General features: G+C 46.6%; 2 protein-coding genes across 2 annotated transcripts in view; both read left to right on the top strand.

Moving 5' to 3' along the window:
• LOC309671217 (AF4/FMR2 family member 1-like) overlaps positions 1-3,053 on the top strand; it is a gene marked incomplete at its 5' end in the record, with an annotated part of 38,361 nt that extends 35,308 nt beyond the window's left edge. The window contains one exon of the mRNA XM_082482422.1: positions 2,699-3,053. Within this exon, the coding sequence (XP_082338548.1) occupies positions 2,699-2,820 (122 nt within the window). The 3' untranslated portion in view covers positions 2,821-3,053. The remainder of the gene's footprint in view (positions 1-2,698) is intronic.
• Positions 1-14,659, top strand: part of LOC309670951 (kelch-like protein 8) — a gene marked incomplete at its 5' end in the record, with an annotated part of 421,963 nt that overhangs the window by 163,898 nt on the left and 243,406 nt on the right.

Raw genomic sequence — 14,659 nt, 5'->3', positions numbered from 1 at the left:
TTTTTGCCTTCTGGCTTTTCTGTCTTGTGTGTTGTGGTTATGTGTATGTTCTCGCTTAAATCCTAACACTCAACGGAGCAAACACCATACCTAAAGATCAAAGCATTAAATATGTTGAAATAGACAGCTATGGCATATTGGCAGGTTATTGGCAGAGATACTTGATGGTGATATATTGAGGAGTGTTCCAATTAAAAGGTTGTCTTGGCATCCTCAAACGTCTAAGAGCTAAGGGATGAGGGTATCAAATGCAGGAAACCAGCCAACTTGCTTCATGGTAACACAAGAAGCGTAAGGGGTTTTTTGCTGTTTCTTTTTCCCTTTGGGGCGCAGAGCTTTTCTGAGTCGGTTCACTTTCTATAAAAACAGCTTTTTGGCCTGTAGCATTGTGTTTTAGTTTGTTTGTCAAACTTCCAGGTATTTTTGTCTTGAAAACGGTGAAACTGGCTTCTCTAACAGAGGATCTGAGCAGCACTTGAATTGGAGTCCTTGCTGGGCACGTGACCAGTATTTGCCGGTAGCATTTCCTAAAATTGCTGCTACTTTTTTTATTTTACAGTTTTGTTAATAAAAAAGTTGTATTGTCCTGTGGTACAAGCAGTGGTGAGTAAGCAAAAGCCCTAGAGTGGGTGCAGTTCTATAACCTGCCATCCCACGTGGCATTTGCAGTGTCATTTTTCATCAAACACAAAGTTTTGTGAGCTACTGTGGGCAAAGGGACGTATTGCCACGGTCTGTTGGCAAACTTGCAAAAGAAAGTAACCATGATGCGCCTGGCTGAATTGTTGGAAGGCTGTAAAAGTACTCATGCTAATGAGGCAGTTGCTGAAATTCAAAAGGCTTTGCAAGTCACCTTTGAATAAAGTAGCTCCAGTTGTTGGCTGTCTTGTGAGCAAATCTGTGCTCGCAGCAGCAATTCATGTGTAGTATTTTGGATTATGTCCTCAAAAGGCTGATAAAAGACTGTCACACAGAAGGCTCAGTGGATACTGCTGGTAAGCCAGAGGAATGAGTCATGGAGGAAGACCTGTAGGGGGGACAGCCTGAGCACAATCTTTCATCAATCAAGAGTAAATTCAAAACCTGCTCTGTGTTGCAGTAAATACTCTCAAGGGAGTGGATCTGTGCAGGAGAACAGTAAATACTCCTGTAGGCTTTGCATTTGCTGTCACTGTTCAGGACGGTGGAGGAGTTCCAGTTCTGATATTTGTTGATATTTGGTGTAATGTACAGGTTCTAAGAGGTACAGAGAGTGAGTACCTAAAACTATTGAAAAGGCCACATCCTTGATTCTTTTATGCAATTCATAGGGCTTAAGAAGAAGAAGAAAGAGCAGTGGCCTTCAGCTATCAAGTTCCCTTAAATGGAGAAGTTAGTGGAAAGCAGTTAGTTATAACTGATGTCCAAGGCACTTGTGGTGAGGTGTTTTCTGGCGGGTCCAAAACTAGGTGCTTCCAGTGCAGGACCCAGCTCCTCACTTCAGAGCAGTGCGTAATTCAGATCATGAGGCTGTAACACGTTGCCTTCTGGCCTCTGATGTTCCACAGCAATGACGAGCAGAGGTTGCATGTGTGCATGTAAAGTCACTCTCCTTTCACGTGGTGCTGTGGTCACAGATCAGATTAACTTCTGTTTGCTCAGGCAGGGAGTTTGGACTCCTCGTCTCTGCTTGCAGCTCTTCCGTTCCCCATGAAGGGAATGGATACCCATTTTGTAAACAAAAGAAGGAAAATCAGGGGAAATGCGTTTTCTGCTTCTGAATTGGAAAGTATTAGAAGGAAAGCATTGTCTTCTCTGCTTCTGAAGAGTTCCTTGCACAGCCAAGCAGAAATTTTCAGCCTCCAGGTTCAATCTTTGTGTGTAAAAAAGTAGAGCTGAGAATGGCCAGGTTCTCAAAAGGTATCTGGCAAGACGATTGAGGCTGGAGGGACTGGGGTGAGCCCGTGTTGCTGGAAGGCAGGTCACGCAGCAATGTCTTGGAAAGGTGTGATAATTTCCTGTAACTCACTGTCACCTGCCGAGATGATTGCCAGCGCAGAGCAGGGCATTTAGCCTGCCAGCACCTCCTGGCAGGTTCAGATATGCTGCAAGATCCATTTTCTGCCTGTGCCGGAGGAGGAGCACGGTGCCTGAATTTGGTGGCAGGATAGGACTCTGTTAAATCTGCCTGATGTGCCCAGCTGTAAGCAACTCAAATCAGAGCTGTATAGCCTGCCAAGCTATCCAAATTTTTAAACCTGCTCAATTGAGAAATCATGATGCCTTCGACGTTTGAGGATGGATGAAGGAGAGGGACCAGTCCAACGACAGCTGTGTGTGCTTCTGGGCATTGCTCAGAAAGACACTCGAATTTGGCCTGTTTAAAATCTGGGGGAAGCACACAGCACATGTGTGAAGACCCAAACTTTTGCCCACCTACCATGGAGTCTCGACGTCCCTTTAAACCCAGCGGTTGGGGAGGCAGTTCAGTGTATGCAGGTGTGTGTGAGTACGTTTTCCTCTCATGTGCCCTGCCTCGTGTGCTTGGTATGCTTCCCAGCCTTCTAATGTTGCTGAGCTCTTTGCATTAATGCGTTTAATGGGACTTGCCGGCTGACAGTGTGCTGCTGTTGTCGCTCCTTGCTGCCCCCTTGCCTGTCAGACATGCCTGTTACGTGAAACCAACCACATGTTTTCTCTCTCCCTACCCTTTTTCCAGAGTTTTTTGCTGAACTCGGCACAGCGACGTGCGCTCTGGCACTGAACAGTAGCATGACTGAACTGGTACGCTACACTAGACAGGGTTTACAGTGGCTGAGACTGGAAACAAATACGCCTTAACTGGTGCTCCAGGTGGTTAAGTACCTTGAACTTTTTTGCACTTTTGAAGCCTCAGAAACAGTCTGACTTGTTGAATCGTTGGATACAAAGCACCTGCAAGGGAAAATAAGTTAAGGTGGAATGGATCTGGTTACACTGGAAAAACTTTGAATGGTGTTTGTAGGGTAGCGCTTTGCTGCCTTGAAAAAGAAGAGATGGAGGAAAGCCTCGATGATGATGGCACCTTCCTTTAAAACGACAAAGTGCAATAAATTGTCTGAATGGCTCGATGTATTGATGGTCTATAAACATTTCTATTACGAATAACCAGCAGGACAATAATCACACATGAAGAAGTGCCGACAAGAAGGAAATCTGCCTCCAGACGTTATTACGCAACATCCCACAGTCCACAACAGTTGTGTGCCCAGAAGACATGTCAGAGAAGTGTTTTTGCAAGCACGGATGCAATCTTTGGTGTCTTTGTTCCTCAGATGGCAAGTAGCAACCTCATCAGCACCGAACAGCATTATGTTACAGTAAAAACAGCAAATTGGTCTGCCTTGCCAGCTTTCCAACCTAACCCTCTTGCATTTGTCAACCAGCTGCTGTCCTGAGAATTGGGGGAAGCCACTGCCTTCAGCGCTGCAAGTTCACTTTTTAAGTCATTGCTGCTCTGGTCCTCCTCCTTGCCACACACTCGTGCACACACATGCCCTTAGCACTCGAACTATGTTACTTAGGGTCTTGCTTGGTTTAAGGCTTGTAAGCCAAACACAGCTGGGGTGCCAAAATGACCAGGTATGGTTGGAAACAGCTCTACCCCTCTTCTGTGGTGGAGGGACATTGCTCACACTGAGGACTCCTTGTCCGGTTGCTTATTGTCGCTTCAATGGGTGGGGGTGGACAGCTGTACTGGGTCACCGTGGTTGCTTGGACATCGTTCTGAGTCTGAGAGGTTACATGGGGAGGAATCGCTTCTGTTTACGTGGCTGAATGTGGAACATAAGACAAATGTTGCGTTTGGATATTTGCCTGCAACCATTGCTGGTCTCGGTGAATATCTAAGAGCAGGATTTGGTACCAAAGTAGGGCATCCTTCATGTGGGAGATGACTCACTTGCTCTTTCTCAACCAAACTACAGCATGGGCCCAGCAACTTAGAAATCTGCAACTTAGACCACTGGGATCCTGCCTTAGTCTTCCCGCACCTTCAAGGGACTGTCCTTTTACGTTCACTTTATTAAAAGCCATAGTGCATTTCAGGGATAAGCTGTCCTAACCAGTGGAAGAAAGGTCCATGTCCTCCCCCTCCCCGTTTTACCTATCAAACTTCACTTGTGCTCCTTCTCCCTGGGGGAGAGACTGCTCTGAGTAAGCCAGGGACAGAGAGGGGCTCAGCATTAACTGTTTTGTTCTCAGGAAGCGCAGGGATGGCCAGCTGGCCTGAAGTCTTGATGTGCACTTTGGAGCTCAATTCCAGACTAGAGGGTCGATACCTTCTTCGGACTTTATCTTCAATCAAAGCTATTCTTAGGATCACCAGCTGAGGGGGAGGAGGGAAAGAAAAAAGCTTTATTGAACCTGAAAACCTCTGTTGGAGTCTGCCAGAACCGTAGCAGAGTGTTAGGGGTAAGCGTAAGGTGAAGCAGGGACATGAGTGTGTCCCCCCCCCAGTACTTTCACTTGCATACACCCACCTCTCTCCCTGCTGCCAGGCCGGGTTCCCAACGGAGAGCCACTTGCTCACAGCTTGCCTGCCCCAGGGGGACCTGCTGCAACCCGCGAGGCAGGGTGTGCAACTGCTCCTGTCCTACCTCCAACTCGGTGCAGCCCGCGGGTGCACCAGGTCCTGTCCTCACCTGCCCTTTGGTCAATTTGCTGCCCAGATAGTGATAATCTGTTGTCCTGATCCTAGGAAAGCAAATGCAAGGGTGTCGGGCAAGCAAAGTTGGTAAGAAGACACCCGGTGAAGGCAGATGAACTATTGGCATTTGCTTCTTTACGGTTGGGAAAAGGCAGCATGCGCTCTGCTACCATGTGGAGGCGGTTGTGCAAGGGCTGCTCCCAGTCCCAGGGCAAATTCCCATGGGCTTTGGAGGAAAGGAGATCACGGGCAGTTCGTGTCAAAGGCATGTGGGGGCTATTTGGAGGCTCTCATTTCAAAAGCGATCTGTAGAAGCATCAATACCAAGCTACATAGCAGGAAGCTATGTTTTGTTTCAGGTCATGGAGAAGACTGTTTAAATAATAGGTAATTTTTAAAAAGCCATCATATTTCAACCTTGAGCCAGGTCAGAGGCCTGCAAAGGGTTAGGAAAGATGCTCATTGTTTTCACTTGGGCCTGTTCAGGCCTTTAAAAAAAAAAAAAAAAAACCACAAACCAAAACAAACCACAAACAACCCCCAAACCAAAACATAGCAGTGGAGGAAATAGCATTTGCCATTAGGAAAGAAAACCATGAATCCAAGAAAAAACAGCGGTGATGGTTGAGTCCCAGAAGGAGAGGAGGCAGCTATGGTGGCAAAGCAGCATCATTTCCATGCAATATTTACTTAGAAGAAATAATACACGTGTTGAAATTGTCAAATGTTCTATTTTTAAGATGCCATTTATTTAATAGCTGAAAGCCCCACTTACATGGAGATGAAGATTTCTTCTCTAACAGGAAGTCAAAAGTCTGACTGCAATGTCCTTGTTTTTGGTTTTGTCCTCTCCCCTCCCTCTTGGTTCCCATTATAAATCTGTACACCTTAAGCTTATTTGGGGGATGTATGTCCCTCTTGTTAATAACTTTTTTCCTGCCCTGTGTGTGATGGAGTTTCCGAAATGGTTGATTCATTCATCTGGGGAAATAAACAATAAATGAAGTAGCCTGTGTTATGAGTTGTTGCAAGAGTCCTCGTGTTCTCAGCTTTTTGTAGAGAAATTGTAATTTGCCTTTTCTCTCGGAATGGTCTTAGTGTTTCCCTTCTGAACGAGGTTTAAGGATGAATTTCTATACAAGAAATGTCTGTTTCAATTGCTCCCCTGTTTATCGCCCCTTGTCCTTTCCTTTAGGAACAAGAATGGGTGCAAATCTAGATGCTCAGAGTGGCAGGAGGATCACGCCTCAAGACATCTGCCTCCTGTCCTCCCGAAAGGGATTCAGGGAAGATTGTGCTGGGGTCAGCTTCTGAGAGCTGCCAGAGCCTGGCTCTGAGCACTCGCTGACCGGAAAATCCCACGGGTTGGTTTCATGCAGTTGAACAAGTTAAATAAGAAAACAAGGAGACAGGGCACACAAATGGCAGTTGAAGCGTGCTGCTTTGCGTGTGCCACAAAGGTGTTGCAGGGCACAGTGCTGGGAGGAAGGTCTGCTCAAGTTGAGTTCATGGATACGTTTCTGAAGTGCTGCAAGGAGGATTCACCTCAGGGAATCCCACAGGATTTCATGCCCCATGGTAGCTCTGCTTCTCATTGGTTAAGCAGGGTGGTCTCTTTGCAATGGCCTTACTCTTGTTTGGGGCTTTTCCCACTTTTTGTTTTATGTCGGGCAATGTAACTGTTCTTGGAAGAATGGTTTTTGCATCTCTCTGTGCACGATTGTGCTAAAATTCATGCATATCATTCAGGTCCTTTCTGCAATAGGCATTGCACCTAAGATGGTTGCTAATAATGGATGTGGTTTTCTAATGTAGTAAATTGTAGGGTATGCTGAAACCTGTTTTAATACCCACTAGATATGTTGCTGTTACAGATATATATAGCAATGTAGACTTTTTTTGGTCACTGCACGCTGAAAATCCCAATGGCAAAATTGGAATTGAAGTATGAATAAAAGGAAAAAATACCTAGTTAGTTAAAAAACAAAACAAAAACAAACCGAAATGTACCCAGATGAGCATCTGCTGGGATTTTTAGCTACAGACTAGACAGGAGGAGCTCGGTGGCGTGTTTGCTCAGGCGAGGTGGGACTGGGACTCGATTCACTGCCATCAATTAGTGTTTCAAGTGGCATGAAACCAGGTCAGCCCCAGGCTGATTAAAAGGTGCGTGGAGGGTAAGAAAAGAGGACGGGAAGATAGCTTGTGGTTGTGGACGTATGTATGTGGATTAAGCATCTGTGAATTTTGTTCTGGTTTCGGTGGGTCGTGAGGGGTAATTGGACACGAGCTGTCCTGTCTGCCGGCCAGGGTGGAGCTGGTTTTCCTGTGTCGCTCTCGTCCTCTGACCCACCATTTCCTACCCCCTTGTGCCCCAAAAAGTATGTTTCACACACTCCTTGCTTGAGGCAAAAGCAAGGAGGGTTAGTTTTGGAGGTGGGAATGGAGATGGGGAGTGGAAGGAGGGATGCAGAGGAAGGGCGTGCGATGTGCCAGCAGGGAGGTCATCCAAAAGCCAGGGCGTGAGAAGGGGGAGCAGGCGGCCATGGGGCTGCAGCAGGTTTTGACCATCCTGCTCATCTTTCTGCCCTGGGGCAGCGCCCCCCCTTGGCTAAAAGGGTCAAAAATATTTTGGGGTGGTTTTCCAAGAATATTTTGTTGTTGTAGTTTGGTTATTTATTGAGCCTTTATTGACCAAACCTAATTTTGCAACTGTGTTTAAGTTGAGGTTTGTTATACATTATAGATTAGCTTGCTTTCTCTCTTTGGCTTGGCTTACCCTTTTCAAAGGCAAATGTTATTTTTGGCAGTTTCTCAGCCCTATGCTGCTCTCCAAACACTAAAATAGCCCATTGGCAGCCTGTGCTTTCTTTATATTAATTGCACTTTTAGTAACCCCCGTCACTACCCAAAACCAACAGTGTTCCTGGGCCATCATCTGCATTTCTGAATGTGTTTCTGTAAACTTTGCGTTCCTGAAACAAGGACTCGTGCATGTTACAATGGCAGCGTGCGATCACTGCTGGTTTGCGATGTGTTTTGTCAAGGTACAGGGTTCCTGGAATTCCCACTGGGTTTTTCTCCTCTCCTACTCAGTATTGCTGAACTTAAGGTTTTCTTTGGGTCCAGCATTTCCTATCATAGCAATACAGCAATGTTGTCCGCTTCTGTTGAGCCAGCCAAACTGCATCCCAACCGATAGCTTTTTTCTGTTCTCTTTCAATAGTTGAAGCCGTGTATCAGCCCGTATGTGGTCTGTGGCAGCTGAAAGGTATTTCTGAAAGTTGCTCCAATCTGTGCAATTTTTTGCTTGTTACACGTGAGGTGCAGCAGGCTCTGAACTTGCTCATGAGCTTTCCTCGCTGTTCAGAGAAGAGCTAGTTAGGCTTTTGCTTTGTCTTATTTTTCCGGAGGGCGTTGGGAGAGAGAGTTGAGCAAGATGCAATCTGCAAAGCAGAGCAGGAGCTGAAGGTTTTGTGGGTGGTGTTTTCTTTGCGATGTGAATGTGTACGGTAGTGCGGTGGGCGCTGGCAGGACTCGTGTCATCAGGTCTCTGGGCAGTACGTGAATTGTGGCATGCTGGTCAAGCCACTGCCCGTCTGTTCAGCTGCCAGCCTTGCATTTCTGGGTCATTTCTGTGGGATTTCTATTTCAACTGTTACCATACAGGGTTGGGATTTTTCTTTTTTCACCCCGCTTTAGGCATCATCTTAGAGTGTAAATAAAACTGCAATTCTCAGTGAGAACGTCCTTAAAAAGTAACTGTCAGGTTTCCTGAGCACAGAACATTGGTCTTAAATCTGTTAAATGGTCCATGTCCCGTGGGGAGTGACACGCCAGTCATCCCTCTCGCAGCAGCTCTTCCCGTGCTGGCACACCGCGGTGGCCCAGTGACGGGAGAGGTGCGACGTCTTAAAGCCCCATGGAGAAATGAGGACGCCAAACCTCTTGCAAAATGGAGTCTCCAGTGGGTAAAGATGTGCAAATAAGTGAGGGGAGGAGACTGATGTGTTTGGCTTCAGCACTGAATCCACACTCTGAGGCTTCTGTGAATTAGAAGTATCTGCCTTTTATAGTCCATGAAAAAGATAAAAATCAGATGTGTGATACAGCTTAAAAAAAAAAAATCTCCCCAAAGATACTGTGCCACCAATCTTTTGTTTGTCTTCTGTATTGAGGATGAATTGCTGCGTGTGTGTGTGTATGTATATATAAAATTAAAATATGAATTTTGACTTGTTTGTCTTCAAGTTCTTCAGATGAAAGAGATGTTGGTGAAAATTGTAAAGACGAAATTAAAAGCGAGCTGCCTGGGGGAGGGGGTGTTTCTTGTTTTGCTGAGATGTCTCGCCCTCCTCTGTGCTCTGCTCACGCACAGTTGCACAAGCACAGCCCCTGGGTGCAGCTTTGCTCGGAGGCGAGGGCTGGTGTGGCCATGCAATTTGTGATCATGCCACGCATCTTCCTTGGTATGCAGTTGCATTTCTTAAAATATTCGACAGCACAAACTTGTCACTGCCTTCACCTCATTGCCGCTTTTTTGAGGGAAGATATCAAAATGTTGCATTTCAGGTTTTTTAACCTTGAAGTTTGAAATTTGGGTGTTCATCCTGATGAGACCGTGATGATGGGATTCATTTTTGTAAGTACTACTCTGGCAAAATATTCAAGCGTGTTTCCAAATCCCATTTATTTTGCCTGAGTGTGGGGTATGTTTTACTGGCACAAGTGTCTTCAGAAGCTCTAGATACCTGGTACGTATGTATTTTCCTTTTTTTCTCTCCTCTAATGGTACATGCGTAGTAGTCCGATGCTGCCCTCTGTCTTTTGGTTTATAACCCGAAAAAGAAAACAGAATTAGTCTTTTGTTTTACTGGTGCCTTTTGTCTGACAGCTTTGACCTTCTTTCGGTGAGGAAGACTTTAATTAAGGGCAGTAACTAACCTTCTGCTAAAGCCCAGTCATCAGTAGGTGTGAATCAGCAGCACATGAGTGCAGGGGGATGAATCTCAGCATAACCCCAAGGGGTTGGAGATAGCAGTGCCCCAGCTAACAACTTCAGCAGGGCTGGGCTGTGTGTTTCTGTGGCCACTGGCTTTACAGAGCAGGGCAAGTGTATGCTCACATCAGCTTTCCTTTTTCCCCTCTGAGAGGCTGTGGTGGAGGGAGTGTCGGCACGCCTTGGAGCAGCGTTGTTGGCATGCCTTGGAGCAGCGTTGGTGCCAAGGTGAAATGGGCTTTGTCTGAAAGCCAAAGTGCGTGTGTGTGCAGGCGTTGCAAGGAGGAAAAGAGAGTGTGTGGAGCCAGAGGGGCTGGCCCTTGGGGAAGCGTGAACTCGTAGATCTTTGGCGGTAATTAGATAAGATGGATTATGGTTAGCTGGTGTAGGGGTGCTCCAGCAACCCACATCAGGTGTGGAGTGATTAAAAAGCAAGGAAACCAGCCTGGGGGGAAGCAGACCAAGGTGTGAGTTGCTGGGAAAGAAGCGGTGAGAGAGAGAGAGAGAGGCATGGCAGTCTCTCGGAGGTAAAAGGAAGACCTTGGGAACCAAATGGGAGTAGCGAGAGCAGCTAGGATGTCCACTGAGGACAGGAAGAAAGAAGGGCTCTTTGGCTCTGCTTTTCCATTCCTGTCCTTTCTGTCCTGCATTCACCAAGATTTTGGCTGGGGAGCTGGCATCTGCTTGGACAAAAGAAAAGTGAGAAGCAGGAGGAGAAAGTTGCCATGTGGCTTAACGTGCAATGACAATGTGACATCTAAATGCACTGATATTGGCAGCTGTAATGTGCTGTTTGTTTCATCTGGCGGCTGTTCATTTGGAGATCTGACTTGGACTGTGTCAGGACAGTTCACGGCTTTGCAATTACTTTCTTCCAGCAGCCCGTGCTGAGTTAGGTGTACTGAAAATGTGTGTAGGGGAAGATAATTTGCTTACGATTCTTGGCCCAAGTTAAGTCTTACCCATCAAGCAAATAAGGACACAAAAATGTTTCTCGTTGGCTATTGAACCAGAGCCAAGCCTCGCTGCCACTCCCAGGAATGGCTGTAGCTGTGTACTTGCAAGCTTAGACTATTAATTTTCAAGACCGTTAATTTAATAAGCATCAGAGAAATTATCCTGTGGGACGCTGCCAGGTAGCAGGGGCGCTTCAGAAGTCAGGCAGGCAGCCGTAGCCACGCACGCGTGCATTCTCTTCATCACAGCCCAGTGTACATGTGTCTTATTATCTCTGTCAGGACGCTGGCTGCCGCACCACCTGATGTAGGTTGTGTGCACTCATTGAAAGATTGAGTCACCATTTCAGTGCAAAACTTATGGCAGGTGTGTATCTGCATGGGCTTTTTGCTTGAAGTGATGGAACACGATAATCCCTGCAGACCAGACAAGTCAGATGGCAGAAATTACAAAGCTGCCTGTTGACTTTTTGTGTGTGTGTGTGTGTGTGCTGGAACATGTTGAAAATGAAACTGGAATCCAAGGAATTGCGTTAAAATGCCGTGAAGTGGCAGCAACACCAACCATGCTGACAGAGCCAGGAAAGAATTACAAATATAAGGTTCATCTCCTGGCTAAGAGTGCTTTATTTGCTGCCAGTTCCAGTCAAGAGAACATGCAAAGGTTCAGAAAATAAATACAGATGTGGTAAAAGCAGCCAGCAAAAAAATTTAAGTGGAGCGTCTGGAATAGAGTACTTGGGTTTGCAGAAATGTGCACTGCAGCGGTGTTCAAAATAGTTTTAAAAGCAGTTTCAGCCTAAATGAAAATAGAAAGCCCCATTTAACTGTGGGACTAATATGGAGTTACGGACTTTCCAAGCGTTTGTTCTACTTAAGCTTGACCAGGTTAATTGGCTGAATTTTTATCACCCGATGACAACTTATTTGTAATATGGGTCCCCGTGTCATTTGGTGTCGCAGCCGTGGTCCCATCACACAAGATCACACGGAGCATCCTGCAGCAGTCTCAGCAGACGGAGCAGACAGGCAGCAAACGAGGGAAACACAACCGCTTCTGTTTCTCATTGTGGTTCAGGGCGGTTACATTGGGCTGGAGTTGTTGGGAAGCTGCGCCATCAGGGTTGCATTTTGAGCACTCAATTTCATCTTTAACAAACCTTTCTTTACTTAGGAGTTTCCCCGAGTCGACGGGGCCTGCCCCCGTTCCTCAGTGCTTGCGGTTTGTAGATGGTTTTGCCTGTTGACAGGAATTTTCTCATGCAGCTCATTCTAACTCCTATAAGAGGTGGAATCACTCCAGAGTCAAAATGTTGTTGCAAGTGGCGGTGAGACACAGAACTGAGGTCATGCAGTTGGGATGCAGGAAGGCATCCCGACTTTAGGGAAGTGCATACACAAGCTCAGAGCAGCAAAGTAATCTCATAAAATTTCCTGGGGCTTTGACAGTCTTACTGCTGCTGGATTGTCTGCATCTCTCTTGCTGGCACTTGAATGCAGTCGGATTGAGCACAGAGTGCTGGTTTCAGAGCCTGCTGCAAGTCATGCTGGTGGCAACTGTGCTTTTATTTAATTACCTTCCCACTGCTCTAAAAAAAGTGTCTTACCAAGACAAGGAGCAAGAAAAGTTCCTGGGTTCTGATGAGTAAATTGTGCCTGATGTGTTCAGTCTCCCTACGTGCGTGCATGCTGCGAGGGTTAAGAACGCTGACGCTGGAATAACTGCCTCCGGATCCCACTGTAGGTGAAAGCAGATCCTGGAGACAGACACGGGATCCCTCCAGCGCCTGGCTGGCATCCTTGTTACCTCCTGCTTCCCTGCAGCAGCCCGAGGCAGTGGGTTGGTTGCCTGTTGGTTGTGCTGCGTAAACACAGGGTGCGCGCAAACCCTCTGCGAACGCTTGGTTGGTTGCAGGGCTGCATCCCCCTCTACAGGCAGACGTTTGGGTGAAATAATTTTCTCTCCACCCCTGTTCAAACAGGCGGAAATAGTCTTTCCGATGGGATTAAGAGTGCATGCGTGTATTTTGTTTATGGCTTAAAATATGCAAGTAGCACATGCGTTGCCTTCTAAAGTCTTCTGTCCACGTCTGAATGTTTTAGCAGTTTTGCTGCAAGCGTGGCTCTCTTAGGAATGAGATGGCTTTGGGGAACGGCAATATTAAAAAGTAATCAAAGCTGTGAAAGTATAACCAAATTCTCACAACCCTCTTTGAATGTAAACAATAAGGTATGAATTTAAGATTATTTTGAGAAGACATAATTTACAAAATTGAAATAAACACGAAGACATGCAAGATCCTTGCATCATCATGGTGTTATGGCGTGTCCTGAAAAAAATACAATCAGAAATTACTATTTGAATGTAGCAAACGGAAACCTGACTTAAAGAGAAATCTTTGTCTTTGTATTGATCTTCCATACGTAAAAGTGCTCAGACTAAAATGTCCTGAAGACAAACACAACGCGTGGCCCTTGGCAGCCGTATGGTTTGGAAGGAATTGGGAAGCCACAGTCCCAAGTCCTGAGGTGAGGAGCAGCGGCGTGCGTGAAGGCTGCTGTGAGGCAGCAGGAGAGCTGAGATGGGAGGCGACATGTCCCAGAAGCTGGGGCGGCAGCAGGGTGACCCGTAAGCACTGGCTGCGCACCAGTGTGACTGGAGATACAGGGCCAAGGGGGCTGGTTGGGAGTGGTTGAGTCTGGTCTTGCTCCTCCCAGAAACCCATGACGGTGTTCAAATCAGCAGGCTGGAAACTTGGACGTGAGTAACTGTGACCGCACTTGATTCTTACAAACTGATTTTTTCTATGTGTTTAAAGGATGTTCTAACGGACATCTTTGGGTTCATGATTTTTATGGGTCAGTTCAAGGCTTTTAGGTGCAGGAAAAACATTAACAGAAGCAGTAACAATTTGGGATTCGGGATCATTTGGGATCAGAAGTTGCATCTAAACATGATGCACGATTTCCTGAGCTTGGATGTTTAAATACTTTGCTATAGCAAATCCCGAGTTTAGTTCTAAATTAGACGATGCGGTGGGAGTTAGGGCCTGCTGCCACTGGAGGGCTGCCTCACCACGGGGAGCCAGGGTGGGCTACATTCTCCCCTCAGCCTTGGGGGGGTGGGGTACTTCTTTGTCATCATTATCCTGTTGCCAGTAAGAAGAAAAACGAGTTTGCTGGTGTTAAATTACGAGGGCTTTATATGCAGGTAAGTCATTACTTTGTTGCCACAGTAATCCTACGCTTTTTTAAATTTTTGATATTTTGACATCGTTATCACATTTCCTGCAATAATGTTTCTAAAAACAGTTCTGCACAAAATATTTGTAGTTCTGGTGCTATCTAAGATTAATAATGTGGACAGCACTATACTGGCAAGAGGGTTGTTCCTTGTAAACCTTTTCTGCAGTTTTCCCGCCAGCCCTTAACAATACGCCTCGGAAGCCCGAGCACAAATAATGTTGGGGGGGAGGGTTGCGTACGAATTGAACTACAAGAGAAGTGTCTGTCTTACAATCGTGTTCAGCCCTAGTGCCACTTGATTTCCAGCTATGGGGTTGACAGCAGAGCTCCTCCCACACCGCAGGGAATCCCACTGCATTTGCTGTAACCTTATTTCCCTGCTGAACACGCACGTCTCCCTTTGGTGCCTGGAAGGCGGCGGCTGTCAGTGTGGTCCGGATGCGTGTGAGTTATTCACAGGCTGCACCCTTGGGTGCTAGCACTTTCCCATCAAGAGGAGAAAAGTATCAACTGGCACACAGCACCCCCAGGCAGCTTGGTTTCACAGTCAGTACTACTTTGTGGAAAATCTTCCCCCCACTCCCCCTCAAGTTTTAGTGTTATCCAGGACATCCATAGAAAAACGTGTTTGTTTCCAGAGAGGGAACCTGCACCTCTTGGTTCCAGCCCTCCTAGCCAGGTCAAGAGCCACAACGGTGTCAACATCCTTGCCGGGGGGCAAGGGCAGGAGCAGGGTGGTATGGTTTGCAGCCGTAACGCAGGATTTTCTCTGCTGACAAAGGTTTCCGGTTG

Source organism: Vanellus vanellus (genome assembly GCF_965231255.1).
Source record: "Vanellus vanellus genome assembly, chromosome: 4".
Taxonomy (NCBI): Eukaryota; Metazoa; Chordata; class Aves; order Charadriiformes; family Charadriidae; genus Vanellus; species Vanellus vanellus.
The sequence above is the reverse complement of the archived record's forward strand: the minus strand, read 5'-3'. Positions and strand labels throughout refer to the sequence as shown.